At 41.2% G+C, this 25,637-nt stretch overlaps 1 protein-coding gene across 2 annotated transcripts in view; it reads left to right on the top strand.

Moving 5' to 3' along the window:
* The window catches only part of FBN1 (fibrillin 1), a 253,699-nt gene that overhangs the window by 196,440 nt on the left and 31,622 nt on the right, over nucleotides 1-25,637 (top strand). For both annotated transcript variants that reach the window (XM_079907012.1, XM_079907011.1), the window contains 14 exons: nucleotides 2,035-2,157; nucleotides 5,801-5,926; nucleotides 7,887-8,003; nucleotides 8,822-8,950; nucleotides 9,545-9,664; nucleotides 12,268-12,393; nucleotides 16,421-16,570; nucleotides 16,916-16,981; nucleotides 17,259-17,375; nucleotides 19,118-19,237; nucleotides 21,183-21,305; nucleotides 22,586-22,717; nucleotides 24,640-24,765; nucleotides 25,321-25,527. In XM_079907012.1, coding sequence (XP_079763138.1) covers nucleotides 2,035-2,157; nucleotides 5,801-5,926; nucleotides 7,887-8,003; nucleotides 8,822-8,950; nucleotides 9,545-9,664; nucleotides 12,268-12,393; nucleotides 16,421-16,570; nucleotides 16,916-16,981; nucleotides 17,259-17,375; nucleotides 19,118-19,237; nucleotides 21,183-21,305; nucleotides 22,586-22,717; nucleotides 24,640-24,765; nucleotides 25,321-25,527 — 1,782 coding nt within the window. The remainder of the gene's footprint in view (nucleotides 1-2,034; nucleotides 2,158-5,800; nucleotides 5,927-7,886; nucleotides 8,004-8,821; nucleotides 8,951-9,544; nucleotides 9,665-12,267; nucleotides 12,394-16,420; nucleotides 16,571-16,915; nucleotides 16,982-17,258; nucleotides 17,376-19,117; nucleotides 19,238-21,182; nucleotides 21,306-22,585; nucleotides 22,718-24,639; nucleotides 24,766-25,320; nucleotides 25,528-25,637) is intronic.

Genomic DNA, 25,637 nt, shown 5'->3' with positions numbered 1-25,637 from the left:
GCCCCAAGCGCATGCTTGTTAAATTCTCCTCACCAGGCTTTCTGTTCCTGTGGCCAAGTTGGCCCACGTCCCTTCCTCTGCCTGCTCTGCGGGGGAGTGGGAACGGGGTGACAGCCATTCCTAACCTTCCTAAGGAGATAGTCATTTCGGGCTTTGGTTCGGGCCCTGGGCTTCAGGTCATCAAGGATCAGGTGTGGGGAGGAGGCATGATGTGGGAATGGAGAAGAAAGCCCACAGCAGGTGACCTTATAGTGCGAGAGGTGGCTGCCTGCTCATAGCCACCGTATGACACCTGCCGTACATGCGTCAGGATGTCCGCCGCCTTCTGTGGCATCTCCCCTTCTCTTCCATTCAGAGCTGGTTACTTGACCCAGGTGCCTCTTTGGCACTTATATCTGCTGAAGCAGCAGCCGTTGGCCAGAAACCAGAGGTAAGGCCATCCAGGACCACCACGTCAGCCTAGACCTTGCTACACACATGAGACTGAAAACCTACAGCTGCCCCAGCGTAAGGCACTTTGCTGTCAGGGTAGCATTCAGTGGATGTGGAGATTACAAAGCACTCCAACTCTTGGTTTCCGTTCCGTAGGATATCCATCTTCAGGGTGAATGTTTAATCCAGGGTCCGCCGCTTCCCAGCACACTCTTAGCTCGCAGAATCAGAAAAGGAAGGTTGACTTAGTACGTGCCTCAGCCAGACTGAAACTGGAATGATTCCAGAAATGATTTAGGGAGCATCCGTGCGTCTGCCCTCCCCAAGTATGTATAGAATCGGATGTTAGGCATCTGACGCATTACAGAAATGCTCGTCTGTGACGCCGACTGGCTTCTCCAGCTACACGAGGTACCCTCTGTGTTTCTGCACACCCTTAATTAAGAGCAGGGCAGGCCTGGTGGTGAGGTGCTGCTGGGTCCTGGGTCCACTGGAACCCAAGGTAGGCATATTCTGCTTCTGTATCTGTCGTACAGAGAGGCACACCCCGTATGAGACGGAAACTCCCACTGACTGCCAATAGCACTGAGGTTTTCCCACCACAGAAGCACACACCTAGGAGGCCTTGGTTGATGTATTTGCCGCCCCCTTGTGGGAACTTCTCTGGCTGAGCCGACTTCTGCATGAAAGCCCGGTACTGGTGCTGAGCTGACTCCCACCTGTGTTCCAGGCTATTCCCTTTACTGGATTTAGACTGAATTTGAATGTCTCGTAAGAGCAGGGGAAGGGAATATGTATTTTGCCCCACGCTATAGCCTGGACTGTGCAGTAACTTTTGCAGTGCCACGAATTTGAACCGTATTAGGTAGCTGTTAAATTTTTTAAAAGATAGACAAACAACTCCCTGAGCACAGTCAAAGCCCTGGAGCACACAATATCCATTTTATTCTTTCCTTTGATAGTAAGCGTTTGGTTCTTTTCAGTGGTTTTATGTGCAATCTCTCATGGTAAGTCTCCTTGACTTGACTGCCATGTGGCAGAAATTTAAGCAAGAGCCTGTGCAGCCCTGCAGTTCAAAGCACTGTCTGTAGACCAGGAGTACCAGCATCACTTGGGAGCTTAATGGAAGCACAGAATCTCAAGCCTCTCCCCAGACACGCTGGATCAGATACGCCTTTCAAAAAAATCCTAAGTGATTCATACGCGCATTCAGGTTTGAGATGCTCTGCTCTGCAGACCTCACAACCTTCCAGACAAAAGCAACCCAACTGAATCCTAAAACCCCCAGGCTTTGAGCAAATACAAGATTTCCTAGGATCTTGGTCTATACCCGTATCAAGTCCTGGCCCTTGAAGCTGAGTTTCACAACTTTTTCTAGACATTAGCAGCGTTAGAACCCGTATGTGGTGATAAATCAAGTATTTGCGTTTCTGAAAAATATCTGTGAAACAGAAAAATTAGAAAACGAAATTTCCATCTTCCGTGGTTTGTTCAGTAGAACCGATCAAAACAAGCAAATATAAATCCATGTTGTGTGAGAGGCTTCATCCACTTGACACCAGATTCTGCCCTCCCCGTAATTCAGTTCTCTCCTGCTTGTAGATATCGACGAGTGTCAGAACGGCCCGGTGTGCCAGCGCAACGCGGAATGCATCAACACGGCGGGCAGCTACCGCTGCGACTGCAAGCCCGGCTACCGCTTCACCTCCACGGGGCAGTGCAATGGCAAGTAGTCCCCACCGCCCAGCGCCCACCCGACGGGCCAGCCCCATGGAGCTGCAGATACCTGGATTTCCTTGAGATGGTTAGGTTGAAGAATACATGACTTCTGAGTTGTAGTAACTAAACTGGGAAAAGGGAAAACTGTTGAAATGTCTTCACACTTAGCTTTTTTCTCCCTTTGGAGGTGTGACGTTTCCAAATTTGCCTCTCTGCTGCCCTGCTGCAAACACCCACTCCCACAAATGCACGCACACACACACACTCCCTAACTGGTATTCAGGACCAAATACTTTTTTGTCCTTTCACATAATCCCCTTGGAGTGGGTGAGGTTGTCACCATTCTGGCCACATACCCCAAGTCTAGATGGCAAAGCTCCCCTGAGCTGGGCCAGATTAAACTGCACAAACTAAGGAAAAAGAACCAACAGTATCACTTTTTCTCCTAAACAGCTTACACAGCTGAGGGCAGCAAACGTTGAAAGCCTTTTATTTGCTATGTCACCTACAGTAAAATGAGAAACTATCCGCCAGAGGTTAAATTTTTTTGTTGTTCCCGTTTGTCAGGGATGTGGTAGAAACAAGAAGGATGAGCGTGTTACCAACTTAAATTGATGGTAAAATTATTAGGTGTCTGATGGTATCTTGTAGCCAGTGGTATCAAAATAAAAACACTGGTGTTTCAGCCCAGAAGGAAAGTAATACCTCAGAATGATTTTCATCTGAGTTTTTTAGTAATTATAAATCACTGTATATTTAGCAAGGAGGTCAGGAAGAATGTGTTATTTTGCTTCTGGCTCATTTCACAAGGAATTTCCTGGATATTTTATGCATTTGTGAATGAAACAACACCAAGGAACGTGGTCAGATTTTCCTTGGGTCTCCTTGCCCACCAGTGATTAAGTGGTGGGAAGTGCGCTGCTTTCCGTAGGGTATTTTGCATTGTTTTATGAGACTTTGGTGGGAAGAGGGTGTAATACCAGAACAAAAACTCATTTTGAGAATCAAGACTTGTTTTTTGGGGGGTTTAAAGGAACATGTGCAAGTATTTAGCATTTTGTCAGCAGAGCAGTTGTTATCCACGTACTGAAAAAAAAAAACAAAACAGGACAGGAAAAGTGAGGACGTCTCTGATATGAGTCACAATGCTCTCATGAAACTTGGCATTCATACCACTTCCCTGCATTTTGCTTGTAATTTATATTTATTTGAAACTGCGTGAAATAATTCCAATCAAAATAAGGAATTGCTGATAATATAGAACATGTCATTTCACACCATTTCATGCTCAGGCAAGATGAGGGAAGAACTATTTTATACATCAAGACAAGACGTCCAACCAGGGCCTGCTGGGGCTTAAGCCCTGTCATGTTTTCTTGTAGAATATTAACATAAATAAAGCCCATCCGGCGTTAACCAGCGATAAGTACTGTGAAGGAGTGTTGTCTGTAGCCAAATCTTCATCTCCCTCATTCATCGAAATCCTCACAAGAAAGGGAATGTACTTGAATTTGAGTTTTGCAGCTATTCAGCCTCTAGGGCTGAAGACTTCACTCTGGAAATGTCTTCACTTACATCTTACTGTTAAAATCTTTTAAAATGTCTTTAAATACTGTCCTATACATGGCATTTTTCAGACATATTGTAAAATACTCCTGTCTTCCTGTGTTCAAGATGAAAAGAACTAAAATTTCCTTATCGTAATAAGATTTTTATTTGAATCCATAAGGACATCATTTCAACAGCTGGCCATAATACCCGCATTGTTGCTGAGAGATTTTTAGAGAACAGTTAGGTATCGAAGCCGAGGATGCTGGTCTCACCTGAGGAGCTGTGGCATTAGAGCAAACGCAGCCCCCTTCTGAAATGGATTGCCGAGCTAAAGACATGTTCTTCCCAGCCATTTCCTCATGGTCTCCTCTCTTTCTGCTGACTGTGTGGGTGTTTTCCCCCAGTACCCTGTTTAAATCTCCTATCTCAACCTCAGGCAGCACCTTCTCGGAGTTTAAATCTTGGTGCTTGTAGAAACCTAGTTTTCTGGTCTCAATACAAAGTGAACTTCACAATTAAGTTCTCTAGAATTGTAACTTTCTGTTTCAGCAGTAGAACTGCAAAGTAATCCATGTTTCATTTTTTAAAACTCATCGTGAAATAGGCAACGTAGGAAAGAAAATTCCTAACTGAGGATCCCTTTCTAATAAGATTCTTAATGCTTTCCATTTTCTGTGGGTCCCAGAGATAAGACAGACCTGGTCCTTGCATTCTCCCAGATCCATATTACCAGAGGTTACCCAAGGTTTGGGCCAACCCTTCTCAAAATCAGCTCCCTCCACAGAGCTTGGCAATGGAAATCAATTTCCTCTGCCTATCTCAGGGAGAAGGTTGCTCATTTTAAATCCGTTTTCTCTGATGGCAACAATCATAATTTGTTCACTAGCATTTCTGCACAGGCTAGCCGTAGCTCCTAAGCTACTCTATCCCAATGTCCCCTCTTTATGATATACTCAACCCCACCTGAGACTTTTAAAGGATATGGTGATTCATCAACTCTAAATGTTTTGCGTACTGGAAGGAAGTAGTTCTAAAAATGGCAGCCTGAGCACGTGAAATGGAGGGGATATACTCTCTCCTGGCGTGGGCACAGCTGCTCTGTGCAGCAAAAAGTGCCTGTTCCCAGCTGCTGTCTTCTCAGCAGATAGGGCAGGCAAACAGCAAGTCTGGATTATTCAGCTGAGAGCAGGGTGCTGCGGTGCTCTACAACATCTACACCCAAGGCGGTATTCTGCTATTTGCTTTCTCTTGTGACAACAGGAAAATCAGGATAACGCAGTGCCATTTGAGTTACATTTTCCCTAAACGTAGAATCTTGAGAGCTTTAGAAAATCAGAGACATGAGTAGGCATGTAATTATGTCATCTGTGGATTCCTGCAACAAATTTGGCCCCTCAGATAATCAGATTTCGGGAGAGCCTCACTTGATGACAAATATAATTTAAAGCCTAAAGACTGGCAGAAGCAAGATGAGAGGGCTTCCTTTTGAAAGAATATGGATAAAAAAGAAAGAAACATCATTAGGATCATCAAGTGCTGAAAGGAGCCATGTGTAGACAGGAAGACTTGGTTCAGATGGAACAAAAGGTTACAGGAGTGAGACAAAATAATGATGTGTAAGTGGAACAAGGGACGATGCAGGCTGTCCATCATGAAAACCTATCTTAGCAATGGGATTTGTTTGATTTAAATTTCTAGAGGAAGCCATGAAGCTTCCATGATTTGAGGCACCAAATCTTGACTAGACAAATACTTCAGTCAGTTACACAGTCTAGGATACTGCTTAGGCAGAGAATCAAATGGATTACCTACCAGTTTGGATTTTTCTTCCCCATTCTACTTCTAAGTTTTCTCTTCTTTTAGAAGATTTTTTTTGGATACCGCCCCTGTTTTTCATTGCTTGTGTATTGTTAATATGGTCTGAATGTGCCCAGTAAATCAGAGTAAGTGTTAACCAATTTTGAGTCAAAAATAAATATGTCAGCATCTGTTTTACTGGCTTAGTTTAGAGCTAGGATTAATCCTGAGAGCAATACCCAGAAGTAAGTTATTTGATGTGATTTTGTCTTCTAAGTTTTCACTTACTTTTTATCTACAGATCGCAATGAATGTCAAGAAATCCCCAATATATGCAGCCACGGACAGTGTATTGACACAGTTGGAAGCTTTTATTGTCTTTGCCACACTGGTTTTAAAACAAACGCTGATCAAACCATGTGTTTGGGTGAGTATGTGACTATCATTTCATTTTTTTCTTCATAACCTACTGAAAAATTCATTTGTATCTGAATATATTTAAAGTTAACACTAAACCTTTCAGTAGTTGTTTTGTTATTTATAAAGTAAAAACAGAAGCACGTGTGTAGCATTAATATCCTTTGGTATTTAATCTTTAGTAATCTGAACATCATAAACCTCTTTCTTGATAATCATTTGGCTGTCAGTTCAGAAAAACTTTTGACTAAGAGATAAATTGAGAAAGATATTATGACAAAAAATTACTATTTATTAATGTTAAAAGCCTATTATTCTTTTATAGTATTTATGTGAGTTTGCCTTATTGGAAAGGGTGCAGCTTTTGATTGTTTGAGTATGAGCATTTTTTGAGACGTGTCTGTAGTTTGTATCAGATCCTTAAAGACAGATTTACAGATCATTTTCCTAGGGGAAAAGAGCTCAAGATTTTAAATCTCTTCCTTGGTCTTAGTACTGAATCAGAATGTTGATTTAGAATAAACTTCAAATGTGTAATCAGGCAATTTCTCTCTTTCCCTCCTTTCTGTTTCTACTTTAAAGCAACATCCATTAAGTCTTCTGGGGACTTCAATCAGTTTCACAGCTGGAAAAAGAACCATCTATAGGGTGATGTTCAAAGTGCTTGCCTTTGGCTGTAATTGGATTTATCCATTAGGGAACATTCTCATAAAATCTGGTCATCTTCAGAGCAGATAAGTTTTAAGTTAAAGATTATAATAGGCCCTGCTCATCACTGGCGAGATAATCCCTACATACTAATGAAGCCCTGCCCAACTTTCCTTCTCCCTCTTCCATCTGAATTATGTAGAACCCTCTACCAAAGGACCTGCCCAGCTAAAGAACTTCACTTGCTTGGCTAAAAATGAATCAAGGCAGAAGTTTCTGACTGCTGGCAGGGTGACTCATCCGGGTGCAGTCGTCAACCACAGACACACATGTTGGAGTCACACTGGGCTCAGCAATAGCTTCTTGATTTAAGATCACAGATAACTTATCTTTATGTCCAAAATTTGAAAGGAAAGGAAATCCTAACTCTAAACACTACACTTTGCTAATCTGAGGTGTTGCCTTCCACTCCTTCCCCATCTCTTTGTCCTTGCCCCTCCTCATTCTGCCTGTTGATATAACAAGCCAACAATATCAACGTTTTTCATTTTAATTTATTTCCTCCTTAATATAAGGTACACCTACTCTTTATGAGAAAGGTGATGGCCGCTGTCACAAGATGCAAAGACACATAAGATGCCAAAACAGCTTTACAAATAGTCAGAGTGAAAAGTCACAGACCAATAAAAAGACAGAATACACTGCAAGAGAGGAGACCCACATTAGGGGCCATGCCATTGGGATAGATTAGAAGGGAGATAAGTCACCATTTCATGGGAGTGGTCGTGGGGTTTTAGGGGTGGATTGGGAAAAAGAAACATGTCTAAGATTCCAGGTGAGTTAGAAAGCTAATTTATTTTGTTGCTGATTTTGGGGTAATATCAGGTGACTCACTGCCTTTTGGTAAACTGGAGTGAGAATCTTAAAGGCTGAAGTTTGCCAAAGGTGGCAGTGAATCAAGACCCAGATGTGCACAGAATTTTCCATTTCCAAGTGAAAGTATTTGAGAAAAGTGGCAAGGGTGGAGAATTCTAGAAGTAAATAGAATAAAATAGTTCTTGTCCAGTTCTCATGTCCTCAGCTTGCCTCCTTTCACATGCCAACCAAGGAAAGGATTTTCTCCCAAGGCTTAGAACCTTGCCTTTTGCTGGTTTCTCACAGGGAGCTGCCGCTGCTGGAACTAATACCAACATCGAATCTAGAAGTTCTCAGCCTACGTACGACATTTTGTGAACTCTTAAAATGCCTTTTAACCGCAGGTAACCACATACCCTCCTCTTCTGTTAATAATCATGTTTTTCTATGTCCTTTGTTCCTGCTAGACATAAATGAGTGTGAAAGAGATGCCTGTGGGAATGGAACTTGCCGAAACACAATTGGTTCCTTCAACTGCCGCTGCAATCACGGTTTCATCCTTTCCCACAACAATGACTGCATAGGTGCGTGTGCAAAACAGTCAGCCACCAAAGGAAGGCAGTTTTATGTGTGTTCTTTGTAATTAGCATCATCTCCAGCGTGCTGGCAATCTTTTTTAATATATGCCATCTTATGCGTGACAGGTGGTTAAAAAGAGTTGTTAAATACAATGTGCTAATTAAGTGTCAAATATAGTTACTACATCTATTACTTTTATTAATATACTCATTAGCAGCTATAATTTTTATGTCTACTATGCTGCAAATTAAATGCATTTCAAAATAAATCGAATATGTTTTAAAACATACAAAAGCTATTCTTTGTATAGAAATTACGTAGTTCAGGAGCAGTGTGGACCTGCCTGTCTAGATGTTTCACTATAGCCTCCCTTCAAAGAAGTTAAAATTCGTCTTATAAAATACGCTACATTATTCACAAGCAAGGGTAAGGAACCAAATTTTGTATTGTGCTAGAGGCTACTTTTATATACTTCTGATTACAAGAATACTTAACAGTACCCTCAGCTGTACTGTGTGTTAGTAATTCAGTTTTAACCTTTAAACATGAAACCTAAAGGATGATCAAGGTGAAACTCATACAAAATCCTAATATAAATGATCAATCTCTAATTAGTAGAATTATGTCATCTTGTTAGGTTCTGATAGGTGAATAAAGCCAGGTCTGCTGTTATAAACTAGATCACATTGGAATTTCTTAAGTCTGCCTGAGCCAGCAGAGGCCACTGAAATTCAGTATAAGTATTTTTCCCTTTAGAAGTTTTGATCATTGATGGGATTACGATATTTTCTTTGGAACATATCAAAGGATATTCTTTTGGCAGATGTTGATGAATGCGCAACTGGAAATGGGAACCTTTGCAGAAATGGCCTATGCATCAATACGGTGGGGTCCTTCCAGTGTCAGTGCAATGAAGGCTATGAGGTGGCTCCAGATGGAAGAACCTGTGTGGGTGAGTGCTGCTTCAGAAACACCCTCCAAAGGTCATCCCAGAGGCCACTCCAGGAATCATGCAGTCTGTATCACAATCCTTCCTTCAGAAGCCTGGAGGAAAAAGATCAGAGTAGAAAGTACACTAATCCTGCCTGAATGTGTGTATGGTATATATACCACTCTTCCCCTTTATCTTTTAAAATTAAGTGTTTGTAATTACAGAAACAGTTACAACGTTCAATGTAACTGTTAAATTGTTCTATAAACAACTGTAATTCCCTTTCTTTTATTCTTTTTCTTCAACAGAGCTTTGTGGTAAGCTCTTATACAGTCCTTTGGGTGTCCTCAAAGATCTTCATACCCATTGACTTTTCACGTGCTATGCTTTCCTGGAAAGTAGATCAAATAAAATATGGTTGTTAAATACATTGCACACTTCTGAAAGCTAATAAAGCTGATTTTTACTGAGCTGTTAGTTTTTCTCCAGGGTAGAGTTTGTGGACTTTAGATTTATGTATTTCTTAGATTTTATTCCAGTTTCTTTCGATTTTAGTTGCTTGATGGAAACCATGCCAGTGGGAACCTCTTTCTTCTTTTTCCCTTTGCTTTGCAGATATCAACGAATGTCTCCTAGAACCTGGAAAATGTGCACCAGGCACCTGTCAGAACTTGGATGGGTCCTACAGATGTATTTGTCCACCTGGATACAGTCTCCAGAACGACAAGTGTGAAGGTAGGAGGGCTATCAATATTTGGAAATTAGCAGTATTGGTTACTGCATTGACATTATCCAATTTTTGAGATGATGTGATGGTGTCTTCATTTTGGAATACTTTATCAGAAACAAATCCAAGGGTAGGGTGTGACTTATGGGCTCAAAATTAGATGGTGAGACAGGAACATCAATTCTCACGCTAATCTCTGATGAAGCTATTTTGCTCTGTGTATATGGGTGGTCACATAACCCTGACACCTTCCCAATGTACTTTTATGCAGCTGGTAGAAAGTTCTGGATTACATGTTTTTAAGTGCCAATGGGTTGCAACTAAACATAGCTTCCTGATTCCAGTTAAAATCTTTAAGTGACCACAGTCAAGGTTGGAGGAATGTGGCTATATAATTTGTCTATGTTATTTTGACTTGTAGAATGGTAGAAATGTGTAACTACAAATAAATTCTCAGCGAATTTTATAGTACCGTATTCCTCAATACGTACATATATCATTGCATTAAATGCAGGACGTTAATTGCCAGAACTTCATCAATGAATGGGGTGGAAAGGACTTTTAAGAAGTCACCTAGTCCATGCTCCCACCTTTAAACAAGTCTGCATCTAATCCGTAATGAGTAAGAACTGTCCACTTCTAATAGCATCAATGACAAATGTTTATTATATATCTAATTTAACTCTCGGTCAAGAGATAACATTCTAAATGAAAACACTTTATCAAAATTAGACCTAAATGCAAATTATTAAGTGTTATTTTACTTCTATTAGAGATCAGCTTTATTCACTCCATGATTCAAAATTACCCTAAAATGAACAGAATGAAAATGTATAGAAAGGAAAACGACTTCCAGAATAGTTCATAAATGTGTTCATTCTAAATCTTTGTCCCTACCCTTATGAAGCTGGCACCTACAGTTTGACTTCTACTGTAACGACAACAAAAACAAAAAGGAGACATCCGAGCATTTTTACGAAAGTTGACTTCTAAGCAAAGGCTGGATGTCGGGGTGGAGGGAGTGTAGGAATGGAGCAATTCAATCAGCAGCAGCAGTTCAGATAATAAGCCACAGGAAACATGATGCAACTATAAATGCAACATAAGAACATGAAATGATGAAGCTAGTTTGGCACTGTACAGGAAGATACCTTGCACTGCACATTTCTAGAAAATCTATTGTGTGGTATTTACAAAATTAAGTCAAGATAACAAAGTTAATATCCTAACTTCCCTTTCGTTGGACCTCGTGGGAATAAAGCTGTGTAACGCGAATACATTTTGGTGTGGGTAGAACTCGTTGCACAAACCTGAAAATAAAGAGTCGCAAGATACAAGGGATATCTGTTTCGTTGAAAAAAATTGTCCATAAAAATAGCATGGCTCAGAATCAAGACTTACCTCTTTTTCACTACAAATTCCTGCTGAAAGTCAGGGGAAAAGATGGGTACGTCCCTTGGAAAGAGTGGTCATACTTTTTCCACAAGTAGGGTCATCACGTACTTTACTGACCAAACCAAGACAGTTTTGAGGAGGGCACTATTAATAACAAGTCCAGGTCAACAGGCATAAACTAGTACTCTCCCAGGCAAACTAGAACATACTCAAGCCACTGAAACTTCCCTGCAAACCATCCTTAATTACTCCTTTACAGTAGATCAGGTATATTAATATGCTAAAGGAAACATGTCACAATTATGTGTGTCAAATTCCTATCATCTATATGATAAAAGAAAAACTATAGTCTATACACAGAAGATATTTTTGTGTCTTCAGACAAATTAAACTGCAACTGAGAGATAGGAGCCTCATCTCCTGTGATATCTTTAGTTTGTATTGCATAGGATTATTTTCATGAGTACTGGTGTCCTTGTAAAAGTCATAGTTTTAGGATATTGTAGCATGGGATATTGGGGAAAGCACTGTGGACAGATGGGTGGAGGGGAACAAATTTGGTTCAAAGGCCTACATCTCTCACGGGGTAACTCATTGGCAACACAATTAAAATTTCAGAGCGTCTGCTTACTGTGTAGTGGTGAAGTCAGACTCTAGAGTTTCTTGCTTCTTTCCTAGTTTAGGGTGGTATGAAATTACTCCAACTTTTCTAATTATCCAAGAAATTCAGTCTGGGTAAAACATGTTTCTCACTGCATCCCTAAGAAGGCACTTGCAGAGTCCATTTTTACAATAAGAACCATCAAAACTAGTTTTTTAAAAGTCATCACAGGGACTTCCCTGGCGGTCCAGTGGTTAAGACTTCACCTTCCAATGCAGGGGGTGCAGGTTCGATCCCTGGTCGGGGAGCTAAGATCCCAACATCCTCGTGGCCAGAAAACCAAAACGTAAAACAGAAGCAGTATTGAAACAAATTCAGTAAAGACTTTAAAAAAATGGTCCACATCAAAAAAATCTTTAAAAAAAAAAAAGAAAAAATAAATAAAGTCATCACAGCCTAGAAGTCCACTCACAGCATCGTGATACAGGAAAAATCTTCATTGTTAGAACTGAGTTTTGAAACTCGGTTACACTTTGTACTTTTACATTGTGCATTTAGTATCCGATGGTGTCTCCATCATGTTTTCACCTTGTTTGACACATGTACTTCTTTTAGATATTGATGAATGTGTTGAAGAACCAGAAATTTGTGCCTTGGGCACGTGCAGCAACACTGAAGGCAGCTTCAAATGTCTGTGTCCAGACGGGTTTTCCTTGTCCTCCACTGGAAGAAGGTGCCAAGGTAAGTGCTTCTGACTTTTGGCTTTAGACTTTCATTACTCTGTGTTTATTTGTTGTGGTTTTATTTTTTAAACATGGCGAAGTTTTGATTCTTTGTGAAAGAGAAGATGGAGTGTTTTCATTCATCCAGACGTCTAATGATTACCACATGTCAGAAAGTTCATTTTTACTTTTAAGGTTAAAAACTCATCCATCAAATTATGGTTGCTTGTACAACAACTGTCCTGGCACTTTAAACCTGTCTCTCCCCCTGAGAACACAGATGCTTATAGGTCAGTCAGCAGGGGATCAGCCATGAGCCACTGAACGTGGCAAAGCCTGGGGCAAGTTCAGTTACAAGTTCTCTGCCTCTGAAAAGGTAACCTCTGTAAATATGGGCCAAAACCTAGACTTTCAGACAGAAAAGTGCAGATTAACTCATGTGCTCCCGGGTTATAATGCCTATCTCTTACATCACAAGTTTTCTAAGAAAACAGAGAAATAAATGGGAACTGACCAGGATTCTTGCTGGCCCACAGTCTGTTTTCAGGAATGATACTTGTGAGCTTAAAAAAAAAAAAAAAAAAAAAATCAAAAGGGGAGCCTGAACTTAAGCATAACACAGTTTATCATGTCTCAGCAAACTATTCAGATTTTACTAAACAATCAATTGTGTGTGTCTGTCTACTCACACAGACTAGTTTAGTGAATTCAGAACAAAAAAACACATGCAAACAGACATATCCTCCCCCCACCCCCATCCCACCCCCTTCCGGTGGTTTTTTTGTTGTTTGTTGTTGTTATACTCTTGTTCAGTTTTTTTTCTCCTTGGTTGTTTTGTTTTGTCTTTTGCTTCCATATTACCAAGTAAGAGGCAATGAATATCATTTAAGATTCCAAATATTGGGCTTAGGGGTCTCAGCCTTGCCATTTATAGCCTAGGGCAAGTCATTTAATCTTTTGGAAGCTCAATTATCATACTTCTTATTTTTAAACAACAATAAGGATACCCGCCCAACCAGTCTTGTTGAATACGTGAAAAAGCTTTGTTCATTTCTGAGTCCTTCATAGGTTCTTGCTATTGTTGTTCAAACTGATTAACTTTTTACTTTTCAACGGGTCATTTGGTCACCTAATATTTAGGGGTGTGAAGGGGGAGAGTTGAGAATTCTCTGTTGGTTTGATCCTGTAGGTAGCTATCAGAGGCCCATGTGGATTTCTGGGTTATGGGTGGGATGGTGCTTGATTCAAGCAAATATTCTGTCTGTATGGTACAGACCAGCCAGATAAATTCTTACTCCTTCTCCCTTGTCTTTGTGTGCCTTTGGCTTGGCCGGAGTTTGGAAAGAAAGCAGTGAGAAACCAGGTGTGAATCTGCCGATGTGGCAGGCCAGAGGAAATTCATAGGCTATTAATTCAATTTGCACTGGCCTGTCACAGAGCAAGCTAACGCTGCAGGAAGAATCAGCCCAGCTGTGAGCAGCCCTGCCACATGCTCAGCTCCAAGAGGCAGAGCCAGAATTGAGGAATGCAAGCAGGGAAAGTGACTTTCGTAGCTCTGATGAAATTTCAAAGGTCATTAAGGCTCTCTGCAGATAGACCTGTAAGCAGGCATCCTAGCAAGCCCTCGTTAAAGGACGTGGGCATACACAACTCTCTTTCCTGATGCAAGGCACCTTTAATTAAAAAACAAAACCAGTTCTAGAGGATCATCACAAGCAAATGTAAATCTCCCAAAGAGCACAGATTTTGCTAGAGCCAGGGCATTAAGAGCTGGGTTTTTACTGTAAGATGACAAATTAGGAGTCAGGCTTCTGTTGTCCATAAAATGAGAAAATTCCACAGAACCACAGATAATGTTTTTGAAGGAACAAATGTGATATAGGACTCAGGTGAACAGACCCTGGCACCTAAAGGCCACAGATGTAAATGAGCCACTCCCACTTACAAAGTTCAGTGAAGGGAATTTGTCACTTAGGCTCACTCTAAACTTCATACCTAGATTTTTTTTCCCCCCGGGGTGAGGTGATAGAGCGGTGTTGGGGAGCTGGGCTGGGGTATGGAATAGGGTCCGTAATGAAAGGAGAAGAGAATGAGAAAATTAACAGACCAATATTACCACATGCATGTATCTAGGTTTAAAAGAAACATTACAAGCTGAAAGACAAAGGAGAGCATTGAGTTTTGATATAATTGTTGAGACATTTTTGTGAGTAGTCATTAAATTATATCTTAAGACAGTTGTAGGCATAAATAATAAAAACTGGGCCAATAGGGCTTCCCTGGTGGCGCAGTGGTTGAGAGTCCGCCTGCCGATGCAGGGGACACGGGTTCGTGCCCCGGTCCGGGAAGATCCCACATGCCGCGGAGCGGCTGGGCCCGTGAGCCATGGCCGCTGAGCCTGCGCGTCCAGAGCCTGTGCTCCGCAACGGGAGAGGCCACAACAGTGAGAGGCCCGCGTACCGCAAAAAAAAAAAAAAAAAAAACTGGACCAATAAACACAAAACACTGTATGTGACGATGAACTTGAAGAACAAAGCACATCAAAAGGTGTCCTTCAAGAAACTACAATTTGTTAAATCTTGACACTTTTCAGCAAAGCAACCATTTAAATAGCAGAGATGCTGCAGGACAAGGATAGGCTTTTATTGCTCTTCACCTTCAGAAGAATAGTTTGCTGAAAGGTGCCTTTTAGGTCCCAGCCATGATGGATGTGAAAATGGAGTAGAAACTAGAGAGACAGTTTCTCTAAAAGAGTTGGTAGCCATGAAGAGTTCAACAAGTTCATTGGCGAGGTCACCAGAATTTGACTTATTGGAGCCTGGTAAATGTGGCTGACTGATATTTTTACTTTAATTCATAAAAATTTTTCTGCTATGATCTTTGGCAGCTCAGTTATTCTTACCTTGTCTCCTTTTCGTTGAAATAAAAGATGGTGAAATTGTCTTAACTGAAATCATAAATGGCTATAATAATATGCTACCGGGAATTGAAAACAGTGACAGGAGAGGGCAGACCTGGTCACACATAAAGAAAGGGGGATTGTGCAAAATGGATATGAAAGCATTTCCTTAAACCCTGCAGATTTTAGCCTCTGTGTAACTCAGAGGAGTTTGCAAAGCTTTGGAGGTCAAATTTGAGGAAAAACATACTCCAGGCTCTTGGATGAGCTCACTTTTTAGAGTCACCCAGTTTGCTCTATAAGAAATGGAAAAGTCAGTTACCAAAACTGTCAAGAAATTTCGGAGAATTCTGTAGGAACTAGATCCCAGCCCCGTGTTCCATGTTGGAGTTACCAAGAAATAACTGATATTAAAGAAATATATTCTTTGGAAGAACAATTATTCTCCTTCACATCCACCCATCTCCCCGTCCTCCTCTTTACCTTCCCTCTCTCTGTGGAGCTAAATAAGCTTCTGTGTGTGTGCAAGTGTGTACACACACGTGTGTCAAATCTGCAGAAAACCTCACATATATTTTGTAGACAGAAGCTGCGTGAGTAGCTGCTTCAGTGAAATACCATTGAGTTGTATTTTCGCCAGTCCACAAAATTGCCACATCTTTATTTGCTCTATGCCTGGAATCTGGGGTTTTATTTTGGCTCCAGGGCTTAGGGGACACAGAATAAACAGCATAGTGTGATATCACAGTGAGTGCTAGAGCTGGGAGGTCTACCTTAACTACCTTAACTTAGCGTGCTTGCTAAATGTTACACCATCTCAACGTCTCCGTCCTGAAGTCACTGATGACGTCAGCATTGAAATGTGGCAGTGTTGGTTTTTATTATTCACGTCAGGTTATTTTGGAACGCTGGATAAAATGAGAAATAATAAGGTAAGAGCCACCAGATTTGTTCATCAGCTCTCACTGCAAAAGTTACTTACTACTTTAAAGATCTCAGCTCAGTTACTATTAGAATCACTTAAAAAGGGTGACTTTAGTCATGAGAAGAGATCACATTTAACAGGGTGGATTGTTTCTTACTCAGTAGTATACAGTGATGACTTAGTAGGAAAGCAACTGAGGGGCCTCTTGAATTTGTGCTGCAGATTTGCGAATGAGCTACTGTTACGCGAAGTTTGAAGGAGGCAAGTGTTCGTCACCCAAATCCAGAAATCACTCCAAACAGGAATGCTGCTGTGCCTTGAAGGGAGAAGGCTGGGGAGATCCCTGTGAGCTGTGCCCCACTGAACCCGATGGTATGTCTACTATCTGCATTTCTCTTTGGCCATTCGAGGTACAGGCTATAAGACTGTAGACCTTCAAAACGTAAGGCAGTTTAATTTTAAGTCCAACTAAAATGTTCACTAAAATGATTGTATCTCAGGAGCTAGGTAGTTATTTTCTTCTGAACTGTGTTATGACTCAAAGCTGCCCAAGTAGCAGGTACACCAGCTCTGGGAGCCTTGTTATCTTCCTCTGGTTTCTGGGCTTGGCTTGTTCATCATGTTCCAATGTGTGCAGCTTCCACACCATACTTGGGGAGGAGCCTGTAGTTAATTGCCTTTGGCCCACCTATTAACGAGAGTTCATCTCCACCACAGAGGCCTTCCGCCAGATCTGTCCCTATGGAAGTGGAATCATTGTGGGACCCGATGATTCAGCGGTTGGTGAGTGGCTTGTGCTGCATTCTCAGCATTTCTTAACATTTTCAACCAGCCTCTTCTTTGTCCTTTCTCTAGCTGTTATTTCTCCACATTTATCTTGGAAAATGAAGCTCTTTTTTTTTTTTTGGTCTTTTCATTTAGATACCAATTGTATTATGGTATTGCATGTTAATATTGTGATACTAGAGATTTCATCGATTAGGCACTGAAATGATCATAATTTACCTTTGTGTTTCCAAAAATACATTGTCATTCACTATATTTTCCTCCTCTGCTTAAGATATGGATGAGTGCAAAGAACCTGATGTCTGTAAACACGGGCAGTGCATCAATACCGATGGCTCCTATCGCTGCGAGTGTCCCTTTGGCTACATTCTGGAAGGGAATGAATGTGTGGGTGAGTAATAAAGTGGTTTCTGTTACTGGGATTTTACAAATCAGAAATTAAGCTATTCAGCATTCACACTAGGAAGAATAAGTACCAAGATGGGACAGAAATAAGTTGTAGACACTTGTTCATGTATCATTCATCTAGCAATAGTAGCTGAGTCCCCACCATGCACCAGGCACTGTGCTAGGTTCTATGGCTACAGTAGTGAACCAAGCCAACATGGTCCTTCCTTGCATGGACCCTACAGTCTGATGAGGACACGGAACACGTTTGAAGAGATAGTAGAAAGGACAGCATATATCACGAAATCCTTTGTGACATTTAAAGGTAAAAAATTGTTAATGGTCATAATCTTATTCTCTTAGTATGTAAAACACAAAATTTACCCAGATTTTGTTACAGTTAGTACTATGAAAGGCTGTGTACCCAGTGTACATTCCTCTTGTTTTAACCCCCTTGTTAAAATGTCAAAGAATGGTTCCTACGGCTGATCTTTGACCTCTTTTATCTAAGAAATCCAAAGCCATTCAATGTAACCTAAATTAATAATGGCATAAATGCCGAGGGTTTGTCTGTGTCCATTAAAAGATGTTCTTTCCATATAGGGAATCGGTGTAGGAGGTTTTAACTGCCTTTCTAAGCCTCAGAATGTAATATCATGCAGATGGATTAAAATATTTCTAATTACCTTACAGCTCTAAAAACCAGTGATATTGTGATTTTTATGAACTTGAAAGAGATGTAATATTCTTGAGAGCGAAATGCAATTTCACAGCAGAACAAAAGCAAAGTTGTCAATGTTTTTTATTCAGTATCTTCAGTTAGTGCTACGATGAATGAATGTGAGAAATAAGCATCCTCACCCAGGGCCTCTCTGCCATACCCTCCTGCCCTCACTTGCTGATTTCAGAACCTAACATGAGACATAGTCCTTGATAATAACCCACCACTCTTCTGTGCTCTAGACAGCTGAGACAGCAATGTTATTTCTCTGAAATGTTCCTTTCCCAAAGGACGGCCCTATCCCCCAAGAGCTGTGTCAGAATAAGAACACTCAGTATTCTAGGTGGATGGGTTAGGAGACATACATATTTTTTGGACTTCCTTGGTAAGATTTGTTCTCTCTCCACAGTTGTTTAGAGAGATCATACCCTAAACACATTTTTTCTAGCCTTTCTTCTGCCTAATGTAAACCATCTGGTTTCAACAAAATCAACAGAATCTGCTTGAATCTTGACTTTATCTTGTGTATTAATTTTGCTTAACCTCTGGTCTCTTATTTTGCGTATGTTTAGTCTTCTATTTTATATCTGGCAAAAATGCATCATGTTTAAGACTTCTTGGAGAATGATGTAATGTGAGGCCAAACTGGAGATGTATTTCTAGCTTTAAGTAAGCGAAAACTTTTGACTTGTGAGAGATGCCTTGTTTTAACCCTTTGAGTATCTATTCCCAGTAGGTGTACTTCATAATGCAGGAGGCTGGGGACACTCATGGTGAAGAGCACTGTAAGGGCTAAGAAGCCCAGGTACCATAACTGTCACTGCCACTGCCACTTAGCAAGTCAAATTTCACAGCTATAAATCTGTGGTAATAAGACACATGCACTCCTTTCTCAAGGACAGAATGAGAAAAAAACAAGATGTTAGAGATCAAAATATTCCGATAGAAAGAAAGGTATTCTCTGAGTCCAAGTCCATTTTTCTCCCAATGCATCATGTTTTGACTACACTTCTGATCACCTGCAGATACTGATGAGTGTTCGGTGGGCAATCCTTGCGGAAATGGAACCTGCAAGAATGTGATTGGAGGTTTTGAATGCACCTGTGAGGAGGGATTTGAGCCTGGTCCAATGATGACTTGTGAAGGTAAGCCTCTTAAACACAGAATAGTTGGTTACATGTTCTGATCACAGGGACAGTACTTGGTTGATTACAATTCTGAATATGAAATACCACTCAGGGTATATAAAATAAGGAAAATCTGGGCCTGGTGGGCCATGCTATCATTTCTTCTCTATGTGGCCTCCTATCTGCAGAGAGTATCTGAAAAAGATGTAAGTGGTTCATGGCACAAGTTATGCCGCATCTCATGCAGAGTTCTTGTTGGTGTCTCTACTACTAATATTTATTTTTTATTTTATTAAATTTATTTATTTTTGGCTGTGTTGGGTCTTCGTTGCTGCACACAGACTTTCCCTAGTTGCAGCAAGCGGGGGCTACTCTTTGTTGCGGTGCACAGGCTTCTCATTGCGGTTGCAGTGGCTTCTCTTTGTTGCCGAGCATGGGCTCTAAGCGTGCGGGCTTCAGTAGTTGTGGCACATGGGCTCAGGAGTTGTGGCTCGTAGGCTCAGTACTTATGGCTCATGGGCTCTAGAGCGCAGGCTCAGTAGCTGTGGTGCACAGGCTTAGTTGCTCCATGGCATGTGGGATCTTCCCGGACCAGGGCTCGAACCCGTGTCCCCTGTATTGGCAGGGGGAGTCTTAACCACTGTGCCACCAGGGAAGTCCTCTACTACTAATATTTAGATACAACACCTGCCTTGTCTACTACCCTCTTTCTTATTTTCCATTCCCCCCCTGCAACCATTTTTCTTTGTATCCCGTGCACCCTTTCTTTTTCTTTTCTACTCATAGAAACATCTACACACTGAGATAACCACCAATATCCTTTAACCGTCTGGGAGCAATCACAGCAAAAGAGGCTGTCCATACTCTCTAAGCAACTGTCAGTATGCCTGGTAGGATATAAGGAAAGAAAGAGGGATGTAAGGAAAGGGAGGGAGTGTCTAGAATAGTGGTTCTCAAAGGGTGGTCCCTGGATCAGCCACATCAGCATCACCTGGGAACCTGCTAGAAATGCAGATTTTCAGGCCTCGTCCCAGACCTCCTGAATCAGAAACTCTAAGAGTGGGGCCGAGCAGCCCTCCAGGTAATTCTGATGCACTCTCAAGTTGAGAACCACTGGTTTAATAAAAGAATGAAGGGGAGGAGACAGTAAAGTGGGTATTAAAGTGAGCTCTTCATTAGAAATATGACCCATCAATACTCATAGTCAAAGTTGTTGGTGAATTTTTAGATCATGATCTACGGTCTCACTGATACTCTCAGTCAGGATCATGGCCCTTAGGGAGAAACATGATAATCAAGATGGTCTGTTTTAACCCTGCTTTTCCAAAACATATTCTGATGGTTCCAAACTATGCAATCTACAGAAACCACTTCTATTAATCTATCATGATTATTATTCCTAGCTATTTAAGGCTGTAACTTGGGCATCGGTGTGAAATTATTCAGAACACCATTTTCTTGGGCATAAGAATCACTGTTACTTCACAGGAGCCTCTCTTATTTGGGGAAGGGGAGGTGGTTAATGATATTGGATGGGTTGCTTCTTTTCTGACTGACAGCAGTTGACTTGGCAGTTGTTTTGGCTGAATGGGGTGAAACTGATCCCCACTCCATGTGACTTTAGGGAGAGGCAACTGGTCAACTTGAGACTTCAAAGCCAGGATTTCAGAAAAGCTCCCTATATGTAGGGTGACCTGTAATTTCTCTTCCACCTAAATAACAGTTAATAGTTATACCAGCACAATAGGCATAAACTGAGTTTGTACTGGAAGAAGCAAGGTGTATGATCACCCTACTTATACCAATTATAAAATAACCAGCTCAATTTTATAATTCTTTGAACATCAGAGACTTGGCCTATCCATGTTTAGGACAATGAAGCATTACCACTTTTGCTAAAAGTATATTCCTGTTTTTGGTTGGTGCCTATGATCCATTATTCTCTTACTACATTCTGCCACAGATATAAACGAGTGTGCCCAGAATCCTCTGCTCTGTGCTTTCCGATGTGTGAACACTTACGGCTCATATGAATGCAAATGTCCCACTGGATACGTTCTGAGAGAAGACAGAAGAATGTGCAGAGGTGAGACACTCATGTTCAAGGTCATCTAAGCCAGGGAGCCCTAACTTTGTCTATAATGGGAGGTGTCCCTCCAAAGCTTCCAATTAGGAGAGGAAGGCTGGGAATTGGGGAGCACTGCTGTAGTCCATGGATAATATTGGGGTTGTCATTGCTACCTTTTCTCCTAAATTGTAGCTTAAGGCTGAGTCGAGGGCTGCACTACAGATCCTTTTTAGTTCACCATGCATTGCATGCCTGTGACATGCCAGCCATTCTGCAAGGTGTGAAGATATAAAGGAGAAAAAGACATTTCCCCACATGCAAGAAGCTCAATATGAAGAGGTTGAGACAGATATAATCATATCCCAGTATGATAAATGAGAACAAAAAAGGAATATGAATATTAAAAAATAATCCCCATCACTAAGGGATATTATAGTCCAAGAATGGGGTAACACATGGAATCTACTTTAAACAGTGCTTACTGAACACCTGCAATTTCCAAAGCACTGGACTAAGCTCTGTTATACAAAGATGGGTAAATCCTGGGGACCCTTGAAGAGCTCTGATTTGCTCCTCCCAAAGTCTTAAATGAGCAGATATCTGTTCTCCTCAAATGGCTTAAATAGATTTTTTCTTAAAGGTAGGAAAACCCCCTAAGTGAGAGCTCCATGTCACATGCAGGCTAAAGTCCAAATTTTTCAGCTCAGATAATATAACGGGGAAAGATAAAGAGAGGGAAATGCCATAGGACAGAAAGGAATGAATGAAGAAGAGCCACACTTCCAGAAAAAAAGGAAATGGAGGGAAGAACTGGTAGAGAAGAAGATATTTGTGGATGCTTGTCTTTTCCTCAAAGTATAAAAACCAAAACTTTCATTATTATATTTCACAATGATTCTAATATTTTGATATTAAGATATAACCTATTATATTGTTATAAGTATTGTATAATGGAAGCTTTGGTTTATTATTATATCCGTATGATAATGCTGTTGTTATAATTATCATATTATGAAAGCCTTTTATAAGGCCTATTTAGTTCAATTTGTCAAAAAGAATTGGAAATCACACTTCCTGCCTTTGAAGAATTTATCAGAGAGAAATTTCTTCATTAAGTTCAGAGGGGGTTAGAAGACTCCTTCCCATCTTAAGAGACCACTTCCCAACAGTGCAAAAGGAAGTAGGTTAATGCTGAAATAGTGTCAATGAAAATTAGTTACTGAATACCATTTTGTGTTTAAAAGGCAGGAAATTAAGGCAGCTCCTTTTATGAATTTGTGGTTGTACATTCTTTCCAGACGAGGATGAGTGTGAAGAGGGTAAACATGATTGTACTGAAAAACAGATGGAATGCAAGAACCTCATTGGCACATACATCTGCATCTGTGGACCTGGGTATCAGCGAAGACCCGATGGAGAAGGCTGCGTAGGTAAGGGCATCCCCACCAGAGGAGCTTTGAATGAGTGGGAAATGACAAAGGACAGAAGAGACGTGGGCTCTGAGTCTTTGTGGACACTGTGTTCTTCTTGCCTCTCTTACCTCATCTCATGACTTCCTGTAGAGGTCCCCTTGCCTCTCGATTATCTATGAATTCCACCAGCAACATCATTCTCTTCCTCTGAGCTGGCCTTTGCCTGCTTTCTAGGCCCATTTTGCTGCCAGGATTAGAAGACCAGGTATTTCCTCTAGCCCCTTCCTTTGCTGTTTTTATACTCCTTTGTTGTTTTGGGGTCAGTTCTTTCCACCACATTGGAATACCTCTCTGTTGACTTAACTTTCTACCACCACCCTGACATTGAGTCCAGATGCCTGGTCCCTGGGGCCCGGGAGCATCACTAGACCATGGGGATCTACATCCAGAGACACTGCTCTTGTCTAGATTGAGGCCCAGGCGCTGGTATTTTTTAAAGCTCCCCAGGTGATTCTAATGTGGCTTCAGCCTTGAAACCCATAGTAGACCAGGGATTGGCAAACCACAGCTCTAGGGCTGAATTCAGCCTGGCAGGCCGCCAGCTGTCTTTGTAAATAGACTCCTATTGGAACCCAGCTGTAACCATTCATTATTTTCCATGGCTGTCTTCATGCCACAACAGCAGAGCAGAGTGCAGCAGTTGCAACAAGAGGTCACATGGCCTGCAAAGCCTAAACTGTTGACTGTATATTATATGGTAATACTATGACATTCCTGTTACTTACAGAAAAAGTTTCCTGACCTCTGCTTTAGTCAGTAACTATAGGAAAAAAAATACTAGAAAATTCCCACATGTATCCTTTTCCTTTTTAATATTCAGTCACATCAGGAAAGTATATTTTATGTTGGTCAAGAAGCTTAAGAACCTCATTGTCCTCTTACTCTGTAAGATACAGAATTAAACGGAAGTTGAAGAGCAGACTTCCAAAGCACAGAAAAAGTGTGTGGATTTATGATCAGACACTGGATCTTCTGGGATCAGTGATTTTCAGCCTCAGGTGCACACTGGAATCACTCGGAGAGCTCAGGTCCCACCTCAGATATTCTGATTTAATTGGTATCAGGGTGGCCTTGGCATTGGGAATTTTGAGCTGTTTTAACGCTGTTCTGAATGTCACCTTCCAAGCCTCTGCCTCTCCTAAGGAGATCTCTGCCTCAGGGGCTTGAAACTATTCTCAGTTGGAAGCGCCTAGGCAAATCACTTTACGGTCTTTCTAAACAATCATAAGACTCTCCAGCTAGTTTAAGGCTTTTTTTAAACCTGGGAGACTGAATTTTGATTCCTTAATATTATTGAAGTATTATAATAAGCATAATCTACATTGAATCAGAAGATTAGTATAGATAAACTCCCTCAGGTCAAAACTGACCATCACAGACCTTATTCTAGTGAAGTACTGTAATATTTCTTTAACAGATTGATCCTAAGGTTCTTTTTCCTTCATTTAAAATAATCTTTTGAGAATCCTCTACATGCACAGATAAGAGAAGTTTTAAATTTTATTAAGTGAAAAATGTAAATGTACCTAAAATGCTATCATCTGTTTAAGTATATAAAAATGCTATCAATTACGTTTTTAAAAGGGTGGAGGTACATGCATGAATGGTTGTATTTGTTTGTATGGGCATAATTCATCTCTAGAAGGATACTTTAGAAACTGGCAGTAGCACTGGTTGCTTCCCAGGAGGGGAGTTTGGTGGCTGGGGAAAGGGGAGGGAGGGGCACATTTGCTGAATATTCTTTTGTACCTTTTGGATTTGGAACAATGTGAATAGGTTACCTATTCACAAACTAAATTTTTGAAAGAAAAAGAATCCATCTTTGTACAAAGCAGACAGATGACTCCTCTTGTTTTTGGCCCTTCAATTAAACCACACAGATGAGAATGAATGTCAGACCAAGCCTGGGATCTGTGAGAACGGGCGCTGCCTCAACACCAGGGGGAGCTATACCTGCGAGTGCAATGATGGCTTCACAGCCAGCCCCACCCAGGATGAGTGCCTGGGTGAGTACAGATGACAGGATGCTTTTGTAACCCCCCACTGGGACACTTGAAACCAGATCTCTTATTTGAAATGATAGAAACTGTTAAAAATGTTCATATTTTGGAGATGACTCAATGACCGTGATTGTCCACTGGGTTTAGCACCACCCTGCCGCTAACTTCTTCCTTTGCTAATTGTATCACTGAATCACTTGCTTGGAATTTCTTTCTCAGCTCCCTTTTTAAGCCCTTGATGCTCAGGATCAGTTTCCAAGTGTTTCTCTGCCCCTCTCTAGAGAATGACTATTCCCCCATATTTCTGGGAGCAGATAGAGTGGTAATCTTGTTGAGGCCAAGGCCTTTCTGCCCACTTACTGAATTTCTTGTCTTTCTTCTTTTCCCCAGATGTCATCCTTTCTCTCTTACTGCCGCTTCCAGCTTTCCCTTCTTGCTCCTTCTCACCCAGGGTAAAGTGTTAACATCCTTCTTGGGTTTTATATCTGACCAAATTCTGAATACCTTGTTATGCTCCTAAAATTCCCCCCAATTCTCTTTGCAATATCATGTCCCATCCAGACAACCGGGAAGGGTACTGCTTCACAGAGGTGCTCCAAAACATGTGTCAGATCGGCTCAAGCAACAGGAACCCAGTCACCAAGTCTGAATGCTGCTGCGACGGAGGGAGAGGCTGGGGTCCCCACTGTGAGATCTGCCCTTTCCAGGGCACTGTGGCTTTCAAAAAACTCTGCCCCCATGGCCGAGGGTTTATGACCAACGGAGCAGGTACTTTATTTTGTTCTGATTTTTGACCAACAGAGCAGGTACTTCATTTATGGTCCGAAAATACTTTCAGGGAATTTGTTTCATGAAGAACAGATGAGAATACAGAATCT

This window comes from Stenella coeruleoalba (genome assembly GCF_951394435.1).
Source record: "Stenella coeruleoalba genome assembly, chromosome: 2".
Taxonomy (NCBI): domain Eukaryota; kingdom Metazoa; phylum Chordata; class Mammalia; order Artiodactyla; family Delphinidae; genus Stenella; species Stenella coeruleoalba.
This window is presented reverse-complemented; position numbering and strand designations above follow the sequence as displayed.